Genomic DNA, 22,403 nt, shown 5'->3' on the forward strand with positions numbered 1-22,403 from the left:
AAACAACTGTTTGTTTGCTTTTTAACATTTATTTGGGTAAAATTGTATTTAAATTTTATGTAAAATACATCTGAATTGTGTAGAGCCCCTCCCCCCTCATTGTAAGTGCAGTTTTAATGTTTAAACTGCATAATGTGACAGTAGTTTATAATAGCTTGTTTTAACCACTGGAGGGCGACACAACGTGTTCACGAAACATTGTCAAGGTAGACTTTGTAACAAACTTCATTAATTATTTTCCTGTACCGCTTATCTTACTAGGGTCGCGGGACTTTGTCACAATTTTTTCGCTAATTTGAAAAAATAAAAAAAAATAAAAAAAGTAATCGTTGTGGTATGATATTTCTAATTGTCGTGGTCATATTTGTGCGGATGTGAACACACAATTAATTTCTTGAGTGCGGACGATAAGGTGTGAGTTAAAAACGTACTGGATAATATTTAGAAACAGACAAATCATTTGACAAGTAGCAACTCCGGAAGGTATATTATTGTAATAGTAAAACAACAATCACGTGTCGTTGAGTATATTGTTTTGAAAGGAAACCGGAAGATGTGTCCGCGTAAAGGACGATGGTGGGTGAACCAATTCTGGATCAAGTAACGGGTAACAGCGCAGAGTTAGCCGGTGGTGAACCCATGCCAAGAGGTTTACTGGAAAACGACAGCCCATGGATATTGTTGTGACAAAATAACACAAAGATACATTTTTATAGTTGATTGCTGTTTCGCGCCGATAGGGGGCCGCGCATCATGACGTCCAAATGCAGGCCGAGTGACAGAGGAAAAGTTTTCAACTCTTCTTGTCGGTAATTCCAAGTTGAATGGGAGCGGAATAACAGCAAAAAGGCGGACATGAACTTCGGCGTCCCCGCTAACTCGATGCTACTCCTCCGCGCCTGCGATGAGGGGGACTACGAAACGGCCCGGGGGATCCTGGAACCCGGAGCCTCCAAAGACTGCGGACGGCAGAGCAGACTGCGCTCGGACGCGGGCTCGGAGTGCAACGCGGCGGATTTGTTGTTGTCTCTCGTACCGGTGGACTGCACGGACGAGGAGGGAAACACCGGCCTGCAGTTTGCCTCGGCCAGCGGTCATGAAAACCTGGTCCGTTTTTTGCTCCGAAAGGGGGCCTCGGTGGACAGCCGCAACAATTACGGTTGGACGCCCCTCATGCAGGCTGCCAGGTGGGCTGACACCTCCGACATCTTACTCAGGAATATCCCAATCATTGCAGAACAGTGCTCCTCAAACTTTTTACACCAAGTTAAAAAAAAAAGAGACTTTGCGCTCTACATGCCACCATAATGACCAACAATACAATAGCGTAGTAGGCCAAAGTGTTCATAAATCCCGAGGGCAGATGTTTTATTCTTGAAACGTATTGTTATATTATGCGCACTTTGAACATTAACACTGCGCTGCAATATAGGAAAATGAAAACTGGAGGCAAGTAATGATTCAATGAAAAACATATTGCACATAAACAAACAGTTTTAAAAGATTGAATGCAAATGTTTTGTACAGTACTTAATACTGTGTGCTTAAGTATTTCAATACACCTGAACTGTACTTAACAAACGTCCTGTTCTGGATTGAAACAATGTTCAAGTCACTGTGACATAATGCAGCGTTTGAACATTTTATTCACTGATTCTTTCGTGGCCCAATATGGAGCACACTTAGAAACTCGCTCGCTGCATCAGATGGACATCCTAAATTGAGTGCTGGCGTCCATCTGCCTCACACGGTTGACACTAGCGTGATGGCGACCATTCAAGAGTGTACCTGACTTCCAAATGAGGACAAGTGCTGTAAAAAAAACTGGATGGACAGATGGATGAAAGAGAACAAACAGTAATATTATTCATCTGTGATCTGTGTCTTTTTTGCATGCGTAGATTTGGTCACCTGACCGTCGCCCACATCCTGTTGGAGAATGGGGCAGACATTAATGGGCGGAACAGGCTGGGTGCAAGTGTCCTGACGATGGCGGCACGCGGGGGACACACGCATGTCGTGAAACTTCTCCTGGAGAGCGACGCCTTCGTCGACGACTTTGATCACTTGGCCGCGGCCGCAGACTCCAACGGAAACAACAACAACAGCTGCAGGTTTGTCGTCTCTCACGGTCAAACAACTTGAGATGTGCACTCGTCACAAAATGTTAAGGATGTTCGGATTCTGGGTAAATTTCGGGCTGAACCTCAAATATATTATTACGTTTACAGGTGAACTTAATTTGACCTCTAAACCTTTCAATGCACATGCTTGACTGTTCAAAAAAAAAAAAAAAAAAGCTTAGCTGCAAAATTCACAACAGACGTTTGATCCATGCATGAACCGTAACATTTCTTGATTCGATTAGAGTTGATATTTAAACAGTCCTCTTCAACATGCTGCACACACTTGGACCTGATGAGACCAAGCCAACGTCTAACAATTGTTGAACAGTATCTCGCCATTGCAAGGCTTCAAACAGGATGTTCTCGGAGCTTAAAGTGTCACAGACGTCATCGGCAAGTTGCAACAGAGATCGAGAGAGACTGGAAGAGTCACAAAAAGGCATAGGAGTGTACTTTTCTTGGAAATATACTGTTTGATTCATGGGTAAAATTTGCCTTTCAGCTTCTTTGTTAAAAAACAGCAAGTTGTACATAAAGTACAGAATCACTGAATATGAAAAACCTGCATTAACAATTTTAGAGAAGGTCAAATTAAGTTTACATAAAAGTTATACTGTAGTGCATTTTAGGTCCATTCTGAAATGTAACTCAAAAGCCTAATATCCCAATTTATGAGTACTTTATGTTTTTGAATATTTGTGGTTGAGTGTGCATTCTTTCCATAGCGCTGTTGGTTTCGGAGCTGGTGAAGCCTGCGCAGGGGGCGGTGTGCGAGATTTCATGGACGTTACAGCTCTGATGGTGGCGTCTCAACATGGCCATGAAGCCACAGTGCGTCTGCTGCTGGAGTGGGGCGCCGATGTCAGCTTTGCACAGAAGACCACCGGCTGGGGTCCGCTGATGGTGGCGGCACTCAGTGGGAAGGTAGGATGAAAGACGAGAGGCTAATTCAGCATACAGTTAGCGTTCTTGTGTGCTTGAGTTTCGGGAGACAATGACAGATCAAGTTGATTTCTCTGCAAGGTGGCTGTGGCCCAGCAGCTGGTGGAGCGTGGTGCTGATCCAGACCGTGTTAATGTGTTGTCCAAGACAGCATTTGAACTCGCCATGCAGCTACAACAGAGAGAGATCAAGGCTTACCTGGATTCCATCACTACTGTACGACCACAGACTGGTATGACTTCTCTCTCTGTCCCTTTCATTTTTCCTAAGATTATTTCTGTGCTGCTTTAGTTTTAAATAAGGTGATACAAAGTTGTTGTTTTTTTAAGCGTCCATATCATACTGTTAGTTTCTTAGCAGTTAAAGCGTGTGGGAGAGGTAAAACTACATGGAAAAAAATAAATAAATAATTTTTTATGTGGTCCCTCTATATCGTGGTTTTTCAGTTATTCCGGGTGGTTAGCTTGCTAGTTCGTTAAATTAGGTTAGCTCTACCACACCACAAGTGCTCTTCTACTTCCTCACTCTTGGCCTTTTCTGAACGACATGCAAAAAGAAGCATTCTACCGCAGGAGCTCTTTAATGGTTCCCGCTTTTATGTGTGTGATCGACATTCACTGCAGTTAACGCTAATGTGAAAGCGATAGCAAAGGTCGTAAACGTTCATTCAACCTCTTTGATGCTTCTCTGCATCAGTAGTTTCGTATTGTACCTGCACCATATAGCTTGTGACTCATTTTTACACACAATGTTTGTAAGAGAGCTGGAAATTCTTGAAAATATTTGTATTTAAATGTGTCCAAAATACTTTTGGATAGTTTTGGATAATATTCTTTTAAGTGCTTAACATTTACAAACTTGTTCTTTCACAACAATTAGCTCAAATATCAGACAGAATGGTTCACTAGTTTAATTTACACATATGCATATACTTAAATTTATATAACATAAAACATATGAAGAATCCAGTTGTATACAACATAAAACTGTAACTTCTATGCAACATAGCAGGCTTTTTAATGTGATAAAATAAAAAAATAATTATTTTTGAACCAACATGTAAAATTATCACAGCTGCAATGTGTTGGAAAGCCTTGAAAATGAAACTTGAAACAACTTAAATTTTACCGTATTAACCATTCATACACACGCATGCGCGCACGCACACTCAGGCAACCACACACACAAACCCTGTTGTTTATGTCCAGGGATGGGAAATGATCAAGAATACTTGTTAATCTCATCTCAATCTTGATTGTTTCTTCCCAGATGATGAGAGACGACGACCAGACGTGTTCAGCGCCCTCAAACTGGGTGTGTTGAAATAACTTCCCAACAATAACGTGACTGGTTGTTTATAAGATGATTTCCCCCCCCCCCTTGTGCTTATGCTCAGGAAATTCCCAGCTAGTCAAAGAAATCTTGGAAGAGGATCCCACTCAGGTGAATTCTTCCAATCAGGAGGGAGCAACGCCACTGATGATGGCGGCAGTGAGCGGTCAGTTAGAAGTTGTGCAGCGAATGGTGGAGAAGAAAGCCGACATCGACAAACAAGACGGAGTCCACGGGTGGACGGCCTTGATGCAGGCCACATATCATGGGTGAGCAGTAGCTGTTAATAATTTGCTATAACAAGGTGCTATGTGGGCGGCACGGTGGCTGGCAACCGGTTCATGGTGTACCCCGCCTCCTGCCCGAAGATAGCTGGGATAGGCTCCAGCACTCCCGCGACCCTTGTGAGGATAAGCAGCTCAGGAAATGGATGGATGGTGGTGCTATGTGTAAATGTTGAGAGAGATCATGTTGTAGGCACTATTATAACAGCAATTTCCAGATTGGTTACAACAATCAATCATTGTATGTATTGTATGTAATTGTATGAAAATCTCACAATGGAAAACATTTTTTTGATGGTGGTGTGATCATGGATTTTTAAGTCAATCCTCAAGTTGTTGCAATTTTTGACTCTGTAGTGGCACAAAACAATGAAAAAGCATTTTATTCTTCTTTCAGAAATAAAGACGTTGTCAAGTACCTACTATGTCAAGGGGCTGATGTCAACCTTCGAGCAAAGAATGGATACACAGCTTTTGATTTGGTCATGCTGCTAAATGATCCAGGTAGCCACTGTTATGATGTCATCATAATATAACATATTTTATGTTGTTGTTGTTTTTTTGGGGGGGTCAACGAACAGTCATATGAAGTTGATAAATGTTAGCTTAATAAGTGATCATTTAAGTACTGTATATGTATAAGAAGAGGTAATCTTCAGACTTTGAGTAAAAATGTCTTTCAGTTGAATAAACCTCTAATAGTCATACTTTCTAAAACTTAGAGGACACTTAATAAGCAATTTTTTAGTATGTCTGTTGTTTTTTCAAATGGAAATTACTATGTTTTCATTTACCCTTGAGTATACTCTTGAATGATTGAGTAATTGTTTGTATCTTCTGTTGGTTTTGTCAGACACTGAGCTGGTGCGTCTGTTAGCCTCAGTGTGTATGCAAGTGGACAAGGAGAGGTCCAAACACCGTGGCAGGACATCAGTGGCTCACTCCAAAGGCAGACATGCCCTCAACAACACCCCTGTGCCACCTGATGACAAAGGAGGCCTTAAGGTAAAGATTTTCGTTGTCATTGAGTTGCTCTAATATCCTGTCAAATTAAAAGCAGTCATTGCATTATAAATGGCCCCTACAATCCCAGTAAAGTGGTACCTTGACAAATGCCTCAAAGACACACACATACAATACTGCAGTTGTTGTGATTTTCAGTTTGCCGCAAAGTACAGAGATTACACTTTGAAAAGCCAGTCTATTTCTTAACATCCTCTTTTATTAGGTTGTATTAGATTTTTATAAAATACATTGCTACTTTTGTTTATCGAAAACACATAAATAATTGTTGTTTTTTTGGGGGGGCTCGAACAGATTATTGGCCTTTCAAGACATTTCAAGGGGAAAATTAATTTCATTTTCCAATAAATTACAAGCTTGGTCACGGGGGATCTTCAGTTTACAATGGTACGGACATGTAACATTCCGAGGCTACGAACATTTATTAGAGATTTTCAATATATTTTTATATGTCTCTATTTTAAATTGTAAATCAACTATAAGCATTTTCTATGTTTTAAAGACTTATTGAAAACTAAATAAAAGTTTTGTAATAAGATAACATCCTGTTCAGCCTTATTCATCAGTAGACATTAATACCATTTTGTTTTGGAGTTGATAAAAAAAATGCAAAACTAATCATTACAACAATGTGAACCAATGTAAATCAAAAACATGAAAACTGAAGCAGCAAAGTTAGTGAAACACAATATTGACACATAATTATCGCTGCCAAAGATTTGGCTGTGGTGATATTGGTGGACGTTTATTTGGGTTTATCCATTTTCCCAACATTCGTTAAGTATTGATGGCACAAAATTACGGCAAAACGCACCATTTACAGTGTATATCTAAATGAAACTCCTCAACATAGTTCCTTGACGCCAAGATGCCGTAACATGGCAGCAAAGCACTCCTCTTGTCTAACTGAAGCGCCTCAATTTAAATTAACACACCGTAGTTACGCTGTACCAAATTGCCACAAGATGGCGCCAACGTAATACTATTATTGCTTTGGCCTGAGCACAAAAACAGCAAATAGATTATCTTTTCAGCAAATTGCGAAGGATAGGTTCCTCACCCAAAAATCCGCAAATACGTGAATTTGACAGTGATGAAAAGACAACATGCAGGGGTTCACTCTAGTTAAATAACGAAATCATGTTCTATAAATACACCCCACAAGTTGACATGCTGGACTGTAACCCCATCTGCAGTCCTGGTGGAGTAGGATGTCTAATCGGTTCCGACGGCTGAAGCTGACTCACACCCTGAGACATGGCTTTTTGTCCAACCGGCTGGCTCCGTTCCCCGATGACGCAGAGACCTCCCTGGACGCCACCATGAAGGCTGACGTGAAACCTGCTAGTACCGCTAACGCTGCTCTGGCACCCACTAGTACCCAGGGAGTAAGTGACATCAGCGCCGTCTGGGCAGTCAAGAGCAAAGAGACAGGTAAGCAAGAGAATTGTAAGAGTGCTAGTAGAAAGGATAAGAGGGGACATTAAAAGCATACACGCTTAAGATACGGTAGATGTGATGTTGGTTTCTTTCCCAGGTCTGTGCAGGACATCATCAGAAAAGGAGGATACGCTAATTACCACAATGGTAGGAATGTTCATCCATAAATTTGGTGCCAATATAAATTAATTGAAGGATCTGCTGAATACATTTTGGTTGCATTCAACACATTGATAATGACATGAAACTAAACGTTTTTAGATAATGACTTCAATAATGGATGAAATTGTTAGCATTCATATTTGTAGACACAAACAAAATAGCAGGGAACAGTGTTGGAATTTCCTTTTGAATTGTTCTTAATCTGTCAAATCTCATCAGATCTGGGGTAATTTGTTGTGGTCATTTAGGATTTTCTGACATTTTGTTCCCAGAAGAAATTGAAAAATGTATCAATTTTGCAGGTCACAAATGTTTAAGTCTTGGCGGAGGTCTGCACTTTCTCAGTGTTGCTGACATCGCGGTTTTCTCCTTCAGCTTCGAAGCGGCGCTCCCCTTACCCGGCTACCTAATGACAAGCTGAAGGCAGTGATCCCTCCCTTCCTGCCCCCATCCAACTTTGAATCGTGGAACTCGGACCGCTCACACCTCCTCAGGGAGGGAAAAAGCGAAGCACCTCGGCTTCCGATGCCACCCCAGAGGAAGTTGAACAGCAGCGGGAACTCCGATATTGTGTGTTTTTGCGTGAGAAGGACAAGGAGTTTTTATTTGCTCATAGTACAGCTAATGTCTCTGTCCTGTATTCATCTTTTTAGACATCTATCAGTCGAGTGGTGAGCAGATCCATTAAGTTTCCCGGCCTTCCCAAGGGGCCTTCGTCCTCTTCTCCTTCCAACTCTGGCCACTACCACTCGCCTCACTCCTCTGGAGGCTCCAATGGAGTGGCGGGCCTCAATCGGGAGACGCACAATCGCTCAGGTTCACATGGTCAAAGTCAGAAATACATATCGAAAGCTATGGAAAGCCATTTGAGCATTTATTATTCATACATACTTGTTGGACAGCTACATCTTAACGATGTGTGCTACTAGCGTATTAGTAAAGCAATAGATGTTAACTTGTAAGATTTTATTATGTCACTAGTAGTTTTAGTAGCACGCAGTTGTCAGCTGCTGCAGTCTTACCTCACTCCTAACATGTAATTGTCCTACTTGTATGACAAAGTTGCCTTACTAGCTGGATATCAAGCATATCAACTAACTGCTCAAATGGTTTTTCCAAAAAGCCATTTTAGCATTTATTCGATATCCTTGATATCCAACCTAAGGTGCATGTACTAGTATGCTCTTTGTACTCACTAGTCAGACCATTCAGTGCACAAATAGAACAATTGCGTCTTACTGGTAATGTTTTTGCCACTACTGCCTGGATTGTCTGACTAGTGAGAAAGAATGTACTAGCACATCCTTAAACTGGATATCAAGGACATCGGATAACTGGTCAAATGGCTTTCCAGCATACAGTATTTTGTGTCTATCTTTGACAATGAGCGTTGACATGCTTCCACTAAGGGGGCAGTGCAGATGGTGTTCTCGCCCAGATAGCGGCCCAACGGAAGAAAGCTGCGGGCCTGATTGATGTGAAGACTCAACCAACTGAGAAACAGCACAGCCAAACTTTAAGTCCACCGGCACTTCCTGCTGCCACCGCCAGCATGCCACCACCAGATATCAGCCTCCCTGATACGCACTCTCACCCGAATATGGACATCTCCTCAAGAAGGGTCAGCATCCTGTTTACATGTCATTACTTGGTTCAAGTGTAAAACATTGAGCGTGTGTCACAATAGACAAATTCACCATGACGTCACACGTTCTCCCTGGTGGCAAAAGGTGAAGCGTTCTCCGATGACATCACTCATAAACAAAACAAACCCTTCCATATCATTTGACCGAGGCAGAGCGATTTAGTAAACAGGGCAAATGGTTTCCACTCACCTTATCCCCCTCACCCAGAAGTTGCGCTGGATTCATTTACATTTTTTAGACAGAAATTAAAAAAATAATAAACTAAATCTGGGGTATTTGTGGCGGCCCAAAACGCAGAATGTTTACATCATCATTTCATTTCAGGTCAACGGTGGTCACTCATGTTCTACCACCCAGTAGTATCATGGCACCCATTGTTCTAAACATTCTGAATTGGTCTAAAGATGCAATCATTATGAATGCCAAAATGATCTTCATTCCTTTCAGAAGATGGATTTGAAAAGGAGACCTCAGTCTGGGAACTCATCCACCTCCAAGAGCACATCGCCCACTCTGACTCCGTCTCCCTCCCCGACCCCCAAGCCCACCGGTGGGCAAGGAGACTCCTTGTCCTCGGCTTCTTCCCATCCTCGCTCCAAGAGCAGTGGCGGCTCCAGTAGTGGCACCATCACCGATGAAGGTAATAAAACATGTGAAACCCAAAAATAAACTAGAGTCATGCAATTTACATGAACTCATTCTATGGATTTACCATTTTGATTGATTTGTTTTTTTTTTTTAGATGAGTTGTCAAGTATCTTAAAGAAACTGTCGTTGGAAAAATATCAGCCCATATTTGAGGAACAGGAGGTACTTATTCCTTTCTCTATCGTTAACTAAAATCAGTGTCAATTAAAAGATTTTATTCTTAACTCTTGCATACTGTTCATTTTCCATGCACACTACTGTTTTACACTGTTTCAAAATTCCCTAATGTTTCAACCTCCCCCTTCAACACTATTACCACTGTCCCATGAAAAATATTATTCCATACATTTATGGAATGTCCAGTTTCAAGATTCCCACCTTTAACACAATTTCCCTTGATTTAACACACTGGTGAATGTCAAATGCATTTTTGTCGACATGGGTCAAATGTGACACAAAACAGCCTCAGTGCGCACAAACTTTGCAGGACCTGTACAAAAGAATAAGACTTCTAGCTTCTATTTTTGTGTATTTTGGATCTCTTTTAGAAATGTCATACAACTTCAGGGTGACATTTATTTTATTGCTCTCAAATGTCAAAACAGGTCAAATTTGACTATGTAGGAGTTAGGTTTTCATGAAATAAATTTGCTTGGCAATGATGAATTGGTGTGTATAAAAAGGCTGTATTGGGTAGGCACGCTTATATTACAAGCTGGGAATAATGGTTTGTTTTTCTTGTCATTCATTAGGTGGATATGGAAGCTTTTCTGACTTTAACAGATGGAGACCTGAGGGAGCTTGGTATTAAAACAGATGGACCAAGACAACAGATCTTGGCAGCCATATCAGAGCTTAACGCTGGGAAGGTACGTAAGACACCTCTTCCACCAAAATGGGGTGGCATTCAAATCGTCCCACAATGGTATTATTAAGACTAAACTTCGATACAGTGTTCCGCCGCCTAGTCGCGAAATCCCGACTTCGCTATTCACTGAAAAACCCGCCTATTAACTGTTTTTGTGCTCTTTCTGAAACGCCTTAAGAGGTCCAACAAAAGTTAGTCCTACTGTTCTGTTAGACAGGGCTTTGGCACCATCTTGTGGCATCTTGGTGCCAATTAACTATGTTGGCACATCTCATCCAATAGACAAGTGTTGTATGTGGGGGAGGAGCTAAATTTAGGCTAGGAGTTGGAAGAAGTCACAAGAGAGTCGTTGTTGCATGTACACGGGTAATTCGGGAGCATTTTTCCAAAATCAAATCTTCTATAATCCATTTATTTTTAAGGGTTATATTGTAAGATGAACTTGAAATTACTTAAATTCTGGACCGTTGCAGTTTGACAAAATATGCTGTAACTTGCCATATTTTCCTGAGATTGTGAAACCAACATTGTGTGCCTTGGTCAGGGCCGAGAAAGGCAGATCCTTCAAGAAACCATACATAACTTCCAGTCATCCTTTGGCAGCAGTGCCAGCAACCCAAGACCACCCGGAGAGCCACGTTGTGAGTGTTTCATTCCTGAAAGATTTAATTATTTTAGGGAATATTTCAATTTCCTGTTTTGCTTAAAGGTGATTAATTGATTCATGCACATAGAGTATGTATTGTGTAACAAAAGCTTTTTTGTTGTTTCCAAACAGATTTGTTTTTATTGTAGCTGTACCGGTGTTTAAAATAGACACTTTGTTCCATGAAAGTGTTATTAGTGCGGGATTTCCTAATATTCTGATGGTGTATTTACATAGGAAAAAGGACATTCAGTGGATATGACCTGGTGATAACTGTTTTTACCCCCTTTTTCCACCTCAGCTCCAACTAACTGGATGAGACATCAGGTTTGTTCCTCCAGTAAGAGGTAACTCTGAAACGGACAGCAAACCACTTCAAATAATACTCAAATGCTGGTGACCTGAAGCAATTCAATTACAGTATTCTAGACATAAGTATCCTCACATAGTGAATTAAGGTGTTGGTACAAGAAGATATTACAGTAAGACAACTAGCCACTACCTTCTTAGGTGCCTTTACAACAAATCTTTCTTGAAGTGTTTCTATGGACACTCAAGCAGTGAAGGTGGAACACGGCTGCTAGAGAACCTAAAGACAAAGTGCACAAAACAAAGGAAGAGTGACTGAGTAAATGTGAGAGACACAGCAGGTTTTGAGTTAAAAGGAGTTTTTCGTTTGCAAGACTGTGAGTAATACGTGCAATCATAAGGAAAGCAAAGGGAGTATAAGAAAGTGCAGTACAGTATACAGTTTATTAGGCTGCTTCTATCAGTATTTTATGTCTTCAAATGATGGACTTATTTGGTAACAGATGGTTCCATTGTGAAATAAATAAACATTATGATGCTTTAATGTTGATAGGTTTTTGATGTATTTTGTTTTAAATTCTTTTTAGATTCCGTGGGTCTAAATACGAGCAACAGTTTCCACTGGGCCTCTTAGTCAAACTTTCTCCAGCATAACTGTGTTGGTGGTTTCTTAACAGAATTTCCTTGGCAGTATGCCATGAATACAAAATATTTCCTTCTGAAATAATATCCTGCTAATCACTGGCATCCTCATAGGCCTCAACATAAATGAGTCCACCCTCTTTTGAAAAGTAAGCAACAGTATTTCCCAGTCAAACGAACAATTTTCAGAATTGAAACCTGTGAGGGAATTCGTGAGTTACATTTGTTTCCAAAGCGATACTTTAACTTTGCTAAAAATTAAATTTGTGTGCACTAAAATTGGGAACATTAAAATCATTTTGAAGAATGACATTTTTGTGTGCGTACACTGACAAATCTCATGAGGTGCACACTTTATGCTGAGAACTGTAGGTATATCTATTGCACGTTTGAGAAATAAAGGCTGTTTCATTTAGACAGGCCGTAGCCCTGTCTAAACGAAAAGTAGCGCTTTGCCTTTCACTGGCGACCAGTCCATTATGCAGTGTGCCTTTCCCCCGAAGTCAGCTGCGATAGATAGACTTCAGGTCCAGCGACCCTGAACAAGATGAGCAGTTATAGAAAATGGATGAATGGATATTCTCAATAAAAGACATAATTGCAGCTCACGCTCTGATGTAATACATTATCATCAAAAAGCGTGATTACGATACAAGGCTTAAACCTGAATTGTAATGATGTTGTGGTCAGATTACATGTTGATAGAAAGATTTGGGGCAAACATTTATTCCCCAAAAATTCTCTCTTCAAGTTTAGGGCCATTTTTGTAAAATTATTTTTTTCCGTTTCTCCCTGGCTGTACAACACTGACATAATTATTTGGCTCACATGTGAGCGTGACCTTGGACAATGGCTTTACTACATTGTGTGTGTGTGTGTATTTGTTTGCCTTGGTGACCTCACAGTTGACACTTTCCTGTCTATGCCGGATGACTTGTGACTTGTCCCCCCCACCATCCCCCCCATGCTGTCAACACATGTACACATCCATTAAAGTTGGTTGCTGGCAGCTGCGTCTAACACCCAGTGAGCACATCTCTCTCAGGCCGGCATATTGTTAGCATAAACAGTTGTTGGCTCATTTCACATCACCATTCCACTGTCAACATCACTCCCTGCAACAGTCATGTTGGTGCCAGGGTTTCCCAGGTATCTTTGGATGTTTTGCTGTTTAATTATTCCCCCCCCTTTTGTCTCCCTCATGTTGAAATTTTGTAGCACCTATACAAAAGAAAGACATTTTGAAACAGTATCATATTTGTGTATTTTAAGACATAAAATTTCAGAGTGAAAGAGTGACATTTAGGGAATTTTTATTAGTCAAATGTCAAACCGTGTCAAATTTAACCCAACCGGTATGTAAGGGTTCGTTTGTCTTGTCTCCTTGAGCAATGGTTAATGTCATGAACGGCCCTGTCCTAAATAATTGTGACAGAAATGAAATGAGCGGATGTTAGTGTCATTCGAGAGGGACCGTCCCATCAATGATTCATGTCCATTAGAATCAGACATGTCATGTCACCTCTCCACGCTTCCCTTTGAAGTCCCACGGTGACATCTTAATCAATGAAGGCCACACAATTGCGAGTGGCGTGTGGCTTTTCGGTGACTCCGTTGTCACTCGCAGGCTCAAACAAGGTTGCGTGCGAAGGTAATTGCAAAAGCAGCGTTGGCAGGGCTTTAAGTCTGGGCTTAATCTACAGTAGATGGCATCTTGAATGGCGGTGCCAGTGGATTCATATTGATACCAAAGCATCTCTCTAGCTTTAATGGAAGCCACTGACAGTGTTAAGCTACATGTACACTCTGTTCCCAACAACCACAGAGGCCCCGTTTACCTGAAACCTTTTCTCCATAATCAAGCCTTGCGAAGTTTTGTCAAGGTCTATCACAGTATCTGTGACGGGAGGTGGGGGACGGGGCTGCTGAGTCCCGGTGGCTCAAAGGCACACTATGGTCCAGCCTACCGTCTACCACGGATGCCAGTATGTTCCCTTTTGGCCCTCTTTCAAACGACTGCCCAGACTTCCTACGGATGAAACGTGGATGCAAAGAGTCGAATGAAGTTCCAGAGTCGGCGTCAGCGTACAAGGGGCGGGTCCCATTTAAGACATGAGATGGCTGTAGCCAAAATACTGTAAATTGCAACACAGATAATAGTCTGCATTCTAAGTACTTTCGAGGTGCCCTTGAGCAAGGCATCAAACCCCTGAAAACTAAGGTCAGGGGGCGCAGCCCTTTTGCGTGGCCCTTCACTCTGACATCTGTCCTTGCACGCCTGTGTGTGTTGTCTCCTCTTTGTGATGTATGTGGGATAGCGGGATCAATTTTATTTGGAATTTAATTGGTGTATCGTCTTAATTCAACGACTGGATTTAGTTAATACCATCAGGAAGTCATGTTAGGGGTACATCTACGGTATATGTAAAATATAAATTATGACAGCAGAGGGCAATGCAGTACACTGTCAACATGTTTCCCTTGCTCTTGGAAGGACGAGACAGATTTCAGTGGCACGTTTCATTGTTTAAATGCAAACAAACAAACAAAAAAGACATCAAAACACATTTATCAAAAGGTACAATACATTTTACTAAGAAGCACAACATAGAAGAAGACAATAGTTAATTGATATTCCTAAAAAATATACCACTTTGTGGACTACAATGTGCATCAAAAGCAGTCCACTCTTCTACACAAATGACAATTATTGTATGCATTAACTGTTTATGTCAAATTGTAGCTTTTGGCTCTATTGTGGACACTATAGGCCAAATGACACCCATGAGAACTACTTTTTCTTGCTTTCTTTCTTGTTGTTTACGTACAATTCAGGTCAAAGTGGTTTAATTCTGGATTAAACGCATGATTTAAAAAAAAAATAAAAAATTATTAACATCAGTCATCTTTGGACAAGGGAACAATTTCATGTAATATTCTTAGTTTCAAAAAGAGGCTTTTAATGGCTTACTGCACTCCAATTGAGCAAATGAATTGATTTGAAGAAGTGGAGATACCCTCTGCTGACCATGGAGAAGAATTACATTTTAATTTAAGAAGTGGGAGATTCATCTGCTTACTAGAAAGACTGTGCTATAAGCAATATAAGAAAAAAAAATAATACTAATAAAGGGTGGTAGCTACTGTGCTGAGAATATACATAAGAACAATCCGCACATTCTGCAAACAAACTCGAATTTGAAGGGTTAAGACGTAAAAATGAATGGAAAAAAATATTTTATACTAATGACAAGAATGTTAGTTAAAAACTGTATGCAGAAAAAGAAGCAACAAAACATCTTAAAATAGTTCACGGGCAAAATCGAATTATAGTAAAATAGAACTATGCTAAACATTTGTAATAATATTTTTTTTAAAATTTTTTTTTTAGAAAACTGAATTTGTGGTCGTCACTAGTCAAAGGTGACGGGCGAACAGTTTTGTTTCCGGTAAACGTTACACAGTAAACCTAAAGAGACAGTCACCGGATGAGCGTGAAACGAGAAATACGTTCTAGTCTTATCATAAATAATCAAATGTTAGCAACGCGACAGCGTTTGTTCTTCAAACAAAACGATTCACTTGTATTTCACTTTCTACGAAGAGCTCTTGTTTTGAAGTCAAAATAATCTCACTTCCGTCCTCAGCTCTTTTTTTTTGTTTTTTTGTTTTGTTTCCGGTGACATTGACGCACTTGCTTCAACTTGTCTCAGAGCGCCGCCAGTCGACGTTTCAAAACCGACATCCATCACATCAATTCGACAATATCATGTACATATAGTCCAGTTCGGCCGAGTGTCGCTCTAGAGCATACCGAATTTCTCCGTGAAACCAGTTTCGCAGCGGGTGGAACATCTTCCGGCTCGTAAACGTCGCCGACCGCAGAGCGTCCGGGTATGAGTGTGCACATTAGCTGCTGGGCTCGTGGGCTTGCCCTTCGCGTGTGACCCCTCCCCTCCAACTGCTCCACGGAGCCGTGTGCGCGTGCGTGCGTCGCCGGGGTCGGTTTGGGCTGATGCCCGCTTCATGTGTCTCCCGTTAAAACCGAAACTGACTTTACATGGAAAGGATTTCGAGATAAATGGCGTGATTTATGTTCAAACCAATACAAGCAGGAATGTATAGTACTGCAGAGTACATCTTATATTATTATTTTCTTTTTATGACTCACAAACCCACTGCAGCTGAACGGAGCAGCGGAGATAAATGTTGACATGTTTTGTTAAGTTTCCCCACTTTTGTTTCAAATTCCTTAAAAGTCTCAGCGACGCTTCTAATTTTTCAAATCTACATTTGCAAGTGAATTTACGTCAGAAATTCGAAACAAAACCTCCAAGCATGGCCACCGTCCGCTGATAATTCCAATATGCGGACATCACCTGAAAGCACCACAGACCTCGTGTCCGCTTGTATGCGTACGAGCGTCTGCGCGTGTGCGCGCGCGCTCTGTTTGCGAGGCGGAGTTGCGTGCGAAGAGCTCGACATGTCATTCAGAGGAATCCGCCACCTGAAAGGCGAGGAAGTGCAGGCGACTCAATTGGCTATAAAGCATCAGGCAACATCTGCAACGGCGAGCGCGACAAAGCTCATGAAAACATCCGCTCGGAGCTCTTCGATTGATTTGATTTTCCCGTGGATTTATCACTTGCCACTCTTGAGTGGGTGCACACCTCCGAGACGCATCTCGCTCTCTCTTTTAAAAAAAAAAAACAAAATTTTTTTTTTTTTTTGCGCTTAATGTGACTCCACTGCAACATTATACTGGACTTAACTGACCACCACAGCGTGTTCGGGTGAGTACTTTTTTTGTTTTGTTATTTCTACTCGGGTTTAATGAAGTTATTGAATTGCACACTCTTTGGAATGTGCAACTTGCTTTTTGTGGACTATTTATATTTTACCCACCCTCTCTTCTTCTGTAATTCACTGCAGTTAGTGTCTAATTAAGCCACTTTGAGGGACTTTAAATACGACTCGTCTCTCATGCGCTAAGTCCCAAAGCAAAGTGCATGGGAGCCACATGAAAAGTTGAAAAGTCCTTTGTGTGTGTTTGTTTGTCCTTCCACAGCGCACCTGTTACCTCCACGGAGCGCAAGATCATGATCCCTCCTGGAGACTGCATGTACGCGGGCAGGAAGCGGAGGAAGCCCGTCCAAAAGCAGTTAAGTTCACATTTCATCAAGAGCCTCGCAATCAGGCTGCAAGTGACACATCAGTGTTGTTTGACACAAAATATTGCGGCTGTTATGACGTTTTGAACTCATATATGTAGCATTTGCACTCCTGTCAGCCAAATAACATGAATCCATTTGACTGTAAGATGCGAGCAAACGATCAACTCGACTTTACTTTTCATGTCTGTTGAAAGATCACGTGACCTTTTAGCCTGTGGTATGTATGTTCTTAACTTTGAATTGTTTTGTAGTTGACACTTTCTAATATACACAGCATATGAACTCGCCCTCATAAGCTTGTATGCTCATTTCATTAATATGAAATGAGGAAAAAATACAACTGTAGAAAGTGGTCATCAAATGTGACAGAAAAGGATTATAGTTATGTGTGTTGGACCACCCCTTTACGGTCTTTAAATAATTAAGCAAAACCCTCCAGTGACCTATAATGCCATCATTTTGATTCAGTTAATTTTCCAGGTTGAAGAAACTCTACAGTGTCATTTATCAAAATAATATATCAACTCACAGTCTAATGGCATTAATCACTATTATTTAGTTAATCCTTCAGTTAGTAAGACTAATTTATCATGAGCAGTGATATAAATGCAATGTGCTGAACAAAAAAAAATATGCACGCATCAGTTAGCTGGTCAAGTTGTGTACACACATCAAATAACATTGTGGAGTGAAAAGGGTTGTTGAGTTTAACTAATGAGAAAAAGGCCCTAGAGAATACAAATATATAATTCATGCCATGCAGCACAGCTATATTGTAGTGCTTAAATCATTTTTGTTTTTTTTTTCTCTAAAGATGTTTGCTGTCATTGGAGGAAGAACAAAAACGTTTTGCGTGGCGCACCGAGGAAGGCTGCAGGAAAAACGTTCTGAGGCAGGGACATTTGCAGAGATGATCATGTGTCTCTGCCAATAAAATAAAAAAATCAAATACATTTTGTTTTAAGTTCCATCAATCCGTGGCAGACCTTTCAAAACATGCCAGTGCTCCCAATAATTGATTATTTTATCTTGTAGAGCAAGACCATCAGGGCTCGGCCAGCTGACAGTGTAAGCTTTATTTAAAACAAAAAACAAAACAAAAAAGGTCAAAATGTGATGTTGTGATTGTCATATTTCAACTAACTTTGCCTTTAACAGTTGCATGGCTCCAAAAAGTTAAGCTGCACACGCATAAACTGGTTCTCACTGCTTGTCACAATGCTTCCAAGTCCAGGCAAGTGTGTGAGAGAAAACAAAACAAAACAAAAAAACATCCTTAGTGACAATTTGGGCTGGTGAAAAGCTAAAAATGTGTTGATGCATGACTTTATTCAAAACCTTTCAATCTTTCACCGACTCTCATGCATGTCTCCCTTTTGCGAACCACCTCACCAGGAAGCCGTCGTCTGTTAATGAGAAAACGAACCCGTCCAAGCGGCACCGGGACAGGCTGAATGCCGAGCTGGACCGGCTGGCCAGCCTGCTGCCGTTCCCGCCGGACGTCATCTCCAAACTGGACAAACTGTCTGTGCTGCGCCTTGCAGTTTCCTACCTCCGCGTCAAGAGTTTCTTCCAAGGTAAGGAGATGACATTTGCAAGGACATGTGTGTGTGTGTGTGCGTGTGCGTGTGTGTGTACGACTGGATGATTTCATTAAGTGGTAGCCACACAACTAATATACTCTATTCATAGCACAGTTTATACACAACTTTCCTTGATGTGTTTGATTTTAGGAAAAAAAAATTGTTTAAACTAAAGGACATGCACTTGAGCTCTTTAACTACCCGTTTGACCAATCAGTCGAGCACATCAAGAAAGTTAATAGTCAATTTTTAGGACCATAGATGCCTTTACCATAGATACCATTTGGTAGACTATGTTTTTAAAGGAATGAGTTAACATTTATAACACCTTTTGTCATTGTAGAACTAAAATAAAAGTACGCTATTGCACCCTACACATTTGAGATCAACATAGAAATAGTCAATAGGGTAATATTTCATATGTTCTGCAATATGCCCAGCAATTAAATAGTTATTATGCTATCAAGTGACCTCTCAACCATTTGGTAGAGGATCATATTTTAAAAACGATCGATTTTTGTTATAACCGCCCAAAGGCAATATAAAATGAAAACTTTTTTCGTATTGGATAATAAAGATTTAACGCTTCAATTTAGTTTACTATTTCTTCACGCTCTCTACAATATATGATGGATAGATAGGAATAAAAAATATGTAATTATAGTGTCGTCAGATCATTGCAAATGTCTCTGTTTTAATGAAACTTCCTTTAGTTTATTGAATAACCTTTGTGATTCTTTTCTATTGGACTCATACATTTCCAATTCACATGCAGTGCATTCCTAACAGAGAGATTGATCAGCCTTGTGAGTGGTTAAAGGAAGAAGCAATGCTTCCTTCCATTAGGTTTGTTTGATACCAACATTATTAATTCCGCGTGTGGCCTCCCGTGTTGCCGTTTCCTTTGATATTACTCATGACAGTAGAACAGACAAGTGACGCCGATTTCTATGCGAAGTATCTGTGGCGATATGACTGCTCTGATGAGCCAGGACTCTGAAACTAAATCCCCATCATCCCTTTGTGTGTTGTAGCCTGGTGTAATTCAATGTTATTTTCAGGCCCTCTCTTGTTTTCCCACCCTGTCTGTGTCGCTTCTCCATGTCTTCTTGCTCTGAAATCCACTTTCAAATAGTGAACTTTCAGATTGCCTTTGAAGCACAGATGCTACAGGATGTGATAGAAACGTTGTCATCCTTAATTTTAAGGGAACAATAAGGATGTTGTCGTTCCATTTTTTTATTAGAGGAGCCTGAGCAACTAGCACCATTCTGTTGTTGTTGCAGTTTGACAGCAGCCATATTTATGGCTGATTAAAATACATTAAAGGGAACCCCAAGCTTGGAATTTACTGCTTTGGTTTCTTCGTCCTCCTTTTTCCTCTGTCATCCGCTGGGTGGGCGTGGGAGGCAGCACTTTGGAGGAGTCGTGCAATTTTCACACACACCCTCACCCACTCACCTGTTTGACTCATTTAGCTTAGCCATCACGCAAAGTTGCAGTACAGGTGCTAATCGGACTTATTAAATGTGCCTTTCCCGGATAAGGGATCTCGTAGAGGTAAAGACGACAACCGCTCCCTCGAGGAAGATCTGGAATCTGAGGTGTTGACAGAGTTGCAAAGTAAAGCGTTGGAAAATGACATTGCAGTCGAGCGTGTGAAAGCGTGGAAAGGTGTGTTGAAGCTGTTGAAAGTGAGGGCAGGTGCAGTTATCGGCCCTTTTCGTACACACGTCTCTCTGTGTGTTACATTAAGGATCTGGACTCATTTTAGGAGCCACACTTTGAACACTCATCAAAGACTCTCAATTGGGTTGCTCTACTTCTGTCAGACATGTTATCAGCAGCAGCCGTTGAGCGGCCCACTTGTCGTTTGATGCTCCACTAATGAAAATAATTAGTGTGGAACTGAGGCCTTTGGTTTGCTAGAAGTCTGCAAAGTGTGCCCGCCTTCCCATTGGAGTGTTTCTGCACTGACCTTTACTACTCAACACAGGTCACATCCTTTCTGTATTTACAAACAAAAATGACATTAAACTGATTGTGACATTCCTTTCTCTTATTATTTTCTCATCTTTACGTAGAGAGAACGCTTTATTTCACTGATGCTCATGTACCTCTCCTTTATGTCCACTGGGGGGACGTTGTGAAGTTGTTATGTGTTTAGTACAGACTAGAGAGATTGGACTGAGGATCTGAAATAACAAGCTCTTAGATTGTTTGCCTTTTTAAAACTCTAAAACATATATTGCTAATTTTAGGACGACACATGAGTAATGAGTGAGTTATGCAACGTGCCAGACAAGGTGACAGTGATGGGATTGTTAAACAACTGCACTCAGTACATTATTATTATTATTTCTTTTACTGTAGTATTGACTTGCACTTGCAAAAGTGCATACCGACCTATGATATACAATAACTGGAGGCAAACTGTGTGTGTGACAGTAAATGAAGTGACACCTGTGAAGTGCTTACATGCTCGGTGAAATATAGAAGTGCATTAGACTTGTTGTTGACCCATAATAATTGCTAACGCTTGCCATCAAAAGTACAAACATTTTTTTAAAAAAAATCGAATATGGATGCAATAAATGTCATTTCCATTTCCCATCTGGTAATATTTGCTTGCCTTGAAAAAAATCCCAGTCCAACGTATCCATAAAACCGATAGACAAAAATATCCCTAGGATGTTATTTTTTTCTCAAACCTTTTTTATTTATTTATTTTTTTAAACAAGAGTGTTTTCTTTCTGAGTGTGTTTGTTCAGTCTGTCTGTGTGTGTATCTGTGTGTGTCAGCTGACTGTAATTCCCTCCTCTCCCATGTTAGACCCCGGCCTTCACTGTAATTGTCGAGCTTGTTAAATATTTACACTAAGGATTAACGATCCCTCCTTCGTTGTCTTTCTGCCCCAATTGTCTTTATTTCTCCCCTCGAATGTCGTTTTTGGAGTCTGTTTGCTCGAGTGTGTCTCACTGAATTAAATTTTTATATTAAAACTGGAATTGTTTCGCTTAATTACCATTCTTGGTTTTAAATTTAGCAAGCACGACATGCTTATCATAATCTGTCTGTTGTAACGGATAAGAAATCATTGGTTTGATTCGGAATGTGAATCAAGTCAAAGTGACTTGCTTCTTTTTCTCCACAACCTCCTCTTGTTTTCATATTTTCTTTTTGACGCTTGATGCTCTTGTTGTTATTATGTGACCGCAATGCTGCAAGGCTTGTGATGTGGATCTTGGGTATGTCATTGGAAAAAAAAAACCAGACATTTTAGAGATTTTAATCCAACCTCCCTCAATCATTAAATTTTGTGAAATTCAGCAAAGGTATTGAATTGTGTGTCTGTAGTGGCATTAATCAGACAATGGGAGTTCAGATTGTTTATACACCAAGTGCCACCGATTGCTCCATTGTTATACTTCACAATGCCCTATTTTGAATTACACCCAAAAGATGGCAGTGAAGATGGTTACTCTCATAAACTTATTACAAGCAACAGTTTGTAATGTAATGTAATGTGTATTTTTACAAGTTACAGTGACGATAATGAGCTTCTGAGATTTTCTTGA

General features: G+C 40.6%; 2 protein-coding genes and 1 long non-coding RNA gene across 3 annotated transcripts in view; 2 read left to right on the forward strand and 1 right to left on the reverse strand.

Annotated features, from left to right (window-relative positions):
* The first annotated feature begins 491 nt into the window (after positions 1-491).
* Positions 492-11,976, forward strand: LOC133470513 (ankyrin repeat and SAM domain-containing protein 6-like). Its single transcript, XM_061758979.1, has 18 exons — positions 492-1,187; positions 1,902-2,114; positions 2,852-3,050; positions 3,150-3,300; positions 4,338-4,382; positions 4,465-4,669; positions 5,082-5,188; positions 5,538-5,689; positions 6,904-7,141; positions 7,245-7,294; positions 7,685-7,879; positions 7,963-8,125; positions 8,719-8,930; positions 9,403-9,595; positions 9,698-9,765; positions 10,356-10,472; positions 11,016-11,112; positions 11,419-11,976. Exons 1-18 carry the CDS (start codon positions 856-858, stop codon positions 11,466-11,468), a joined length of 2,787 nt encoding a protein of 928 aa, XP_061614963.1. The 5' UTR covers positions 492-855; the 3' UTR covers positions 11,469-11,976.
* On the reverse strand, positions 11,078-16,018 carry LOC133470515 (uncharacterized). The gene is made up of 3 exons (XR_009786004.1): positions 15,883-16,018; positions 11,620-11,706; positions 11,078-11,470 (listed from the first exon to the last, which is right to left on the reverse strand). It is a non-coding gene; the product is annotated as an uncharacterized LOC133470515 (long non-coding RNA).
* Positions 16,019-16,365: 347 nt separating this feature from the next.
* Positions 16,366-22,403, forward strand: part of ahrra (aryl-hydrocarbon receptor repressor a) — a 75,750-nt gene continuing 69,712 nt past the window's right edge. Inside the window, exons 1-3 of the mRNA XM_061758980.1 lie at positions 16,366-16,861; positions 17,137-17,229; positions 18,638-18,819. Coding sequence (XP_061614964.1) covers positions 17,168-17,229; positions 18,638-18,819 — 244 coding nt within the window. The 5' untranslated portion in view covers positions 16,366-16,861; positions 17,137-17,167. The remainder of the gene's footprint in view (positions 16,862-17,136; positions 17,230-18,637; positions 18,820-22,403) is intronic.

This window comes from Phyllopteryx taeniolatus, chromosome 20 (assembly GCF_024500385.1).
Source record: "Phyllopteryx taeniolatus isolate TA_2022b chromosome 20, UOR_Ptae_1.2, whole genome shotgun sequence".
Taxonomy (NCBI): Eukaryota; Metazoa; Chordata; class Actinopteri; order Syngnathiformes; family Syngnathidae; genus Phyllopteryx; species Phyllopteryx taeniolatus.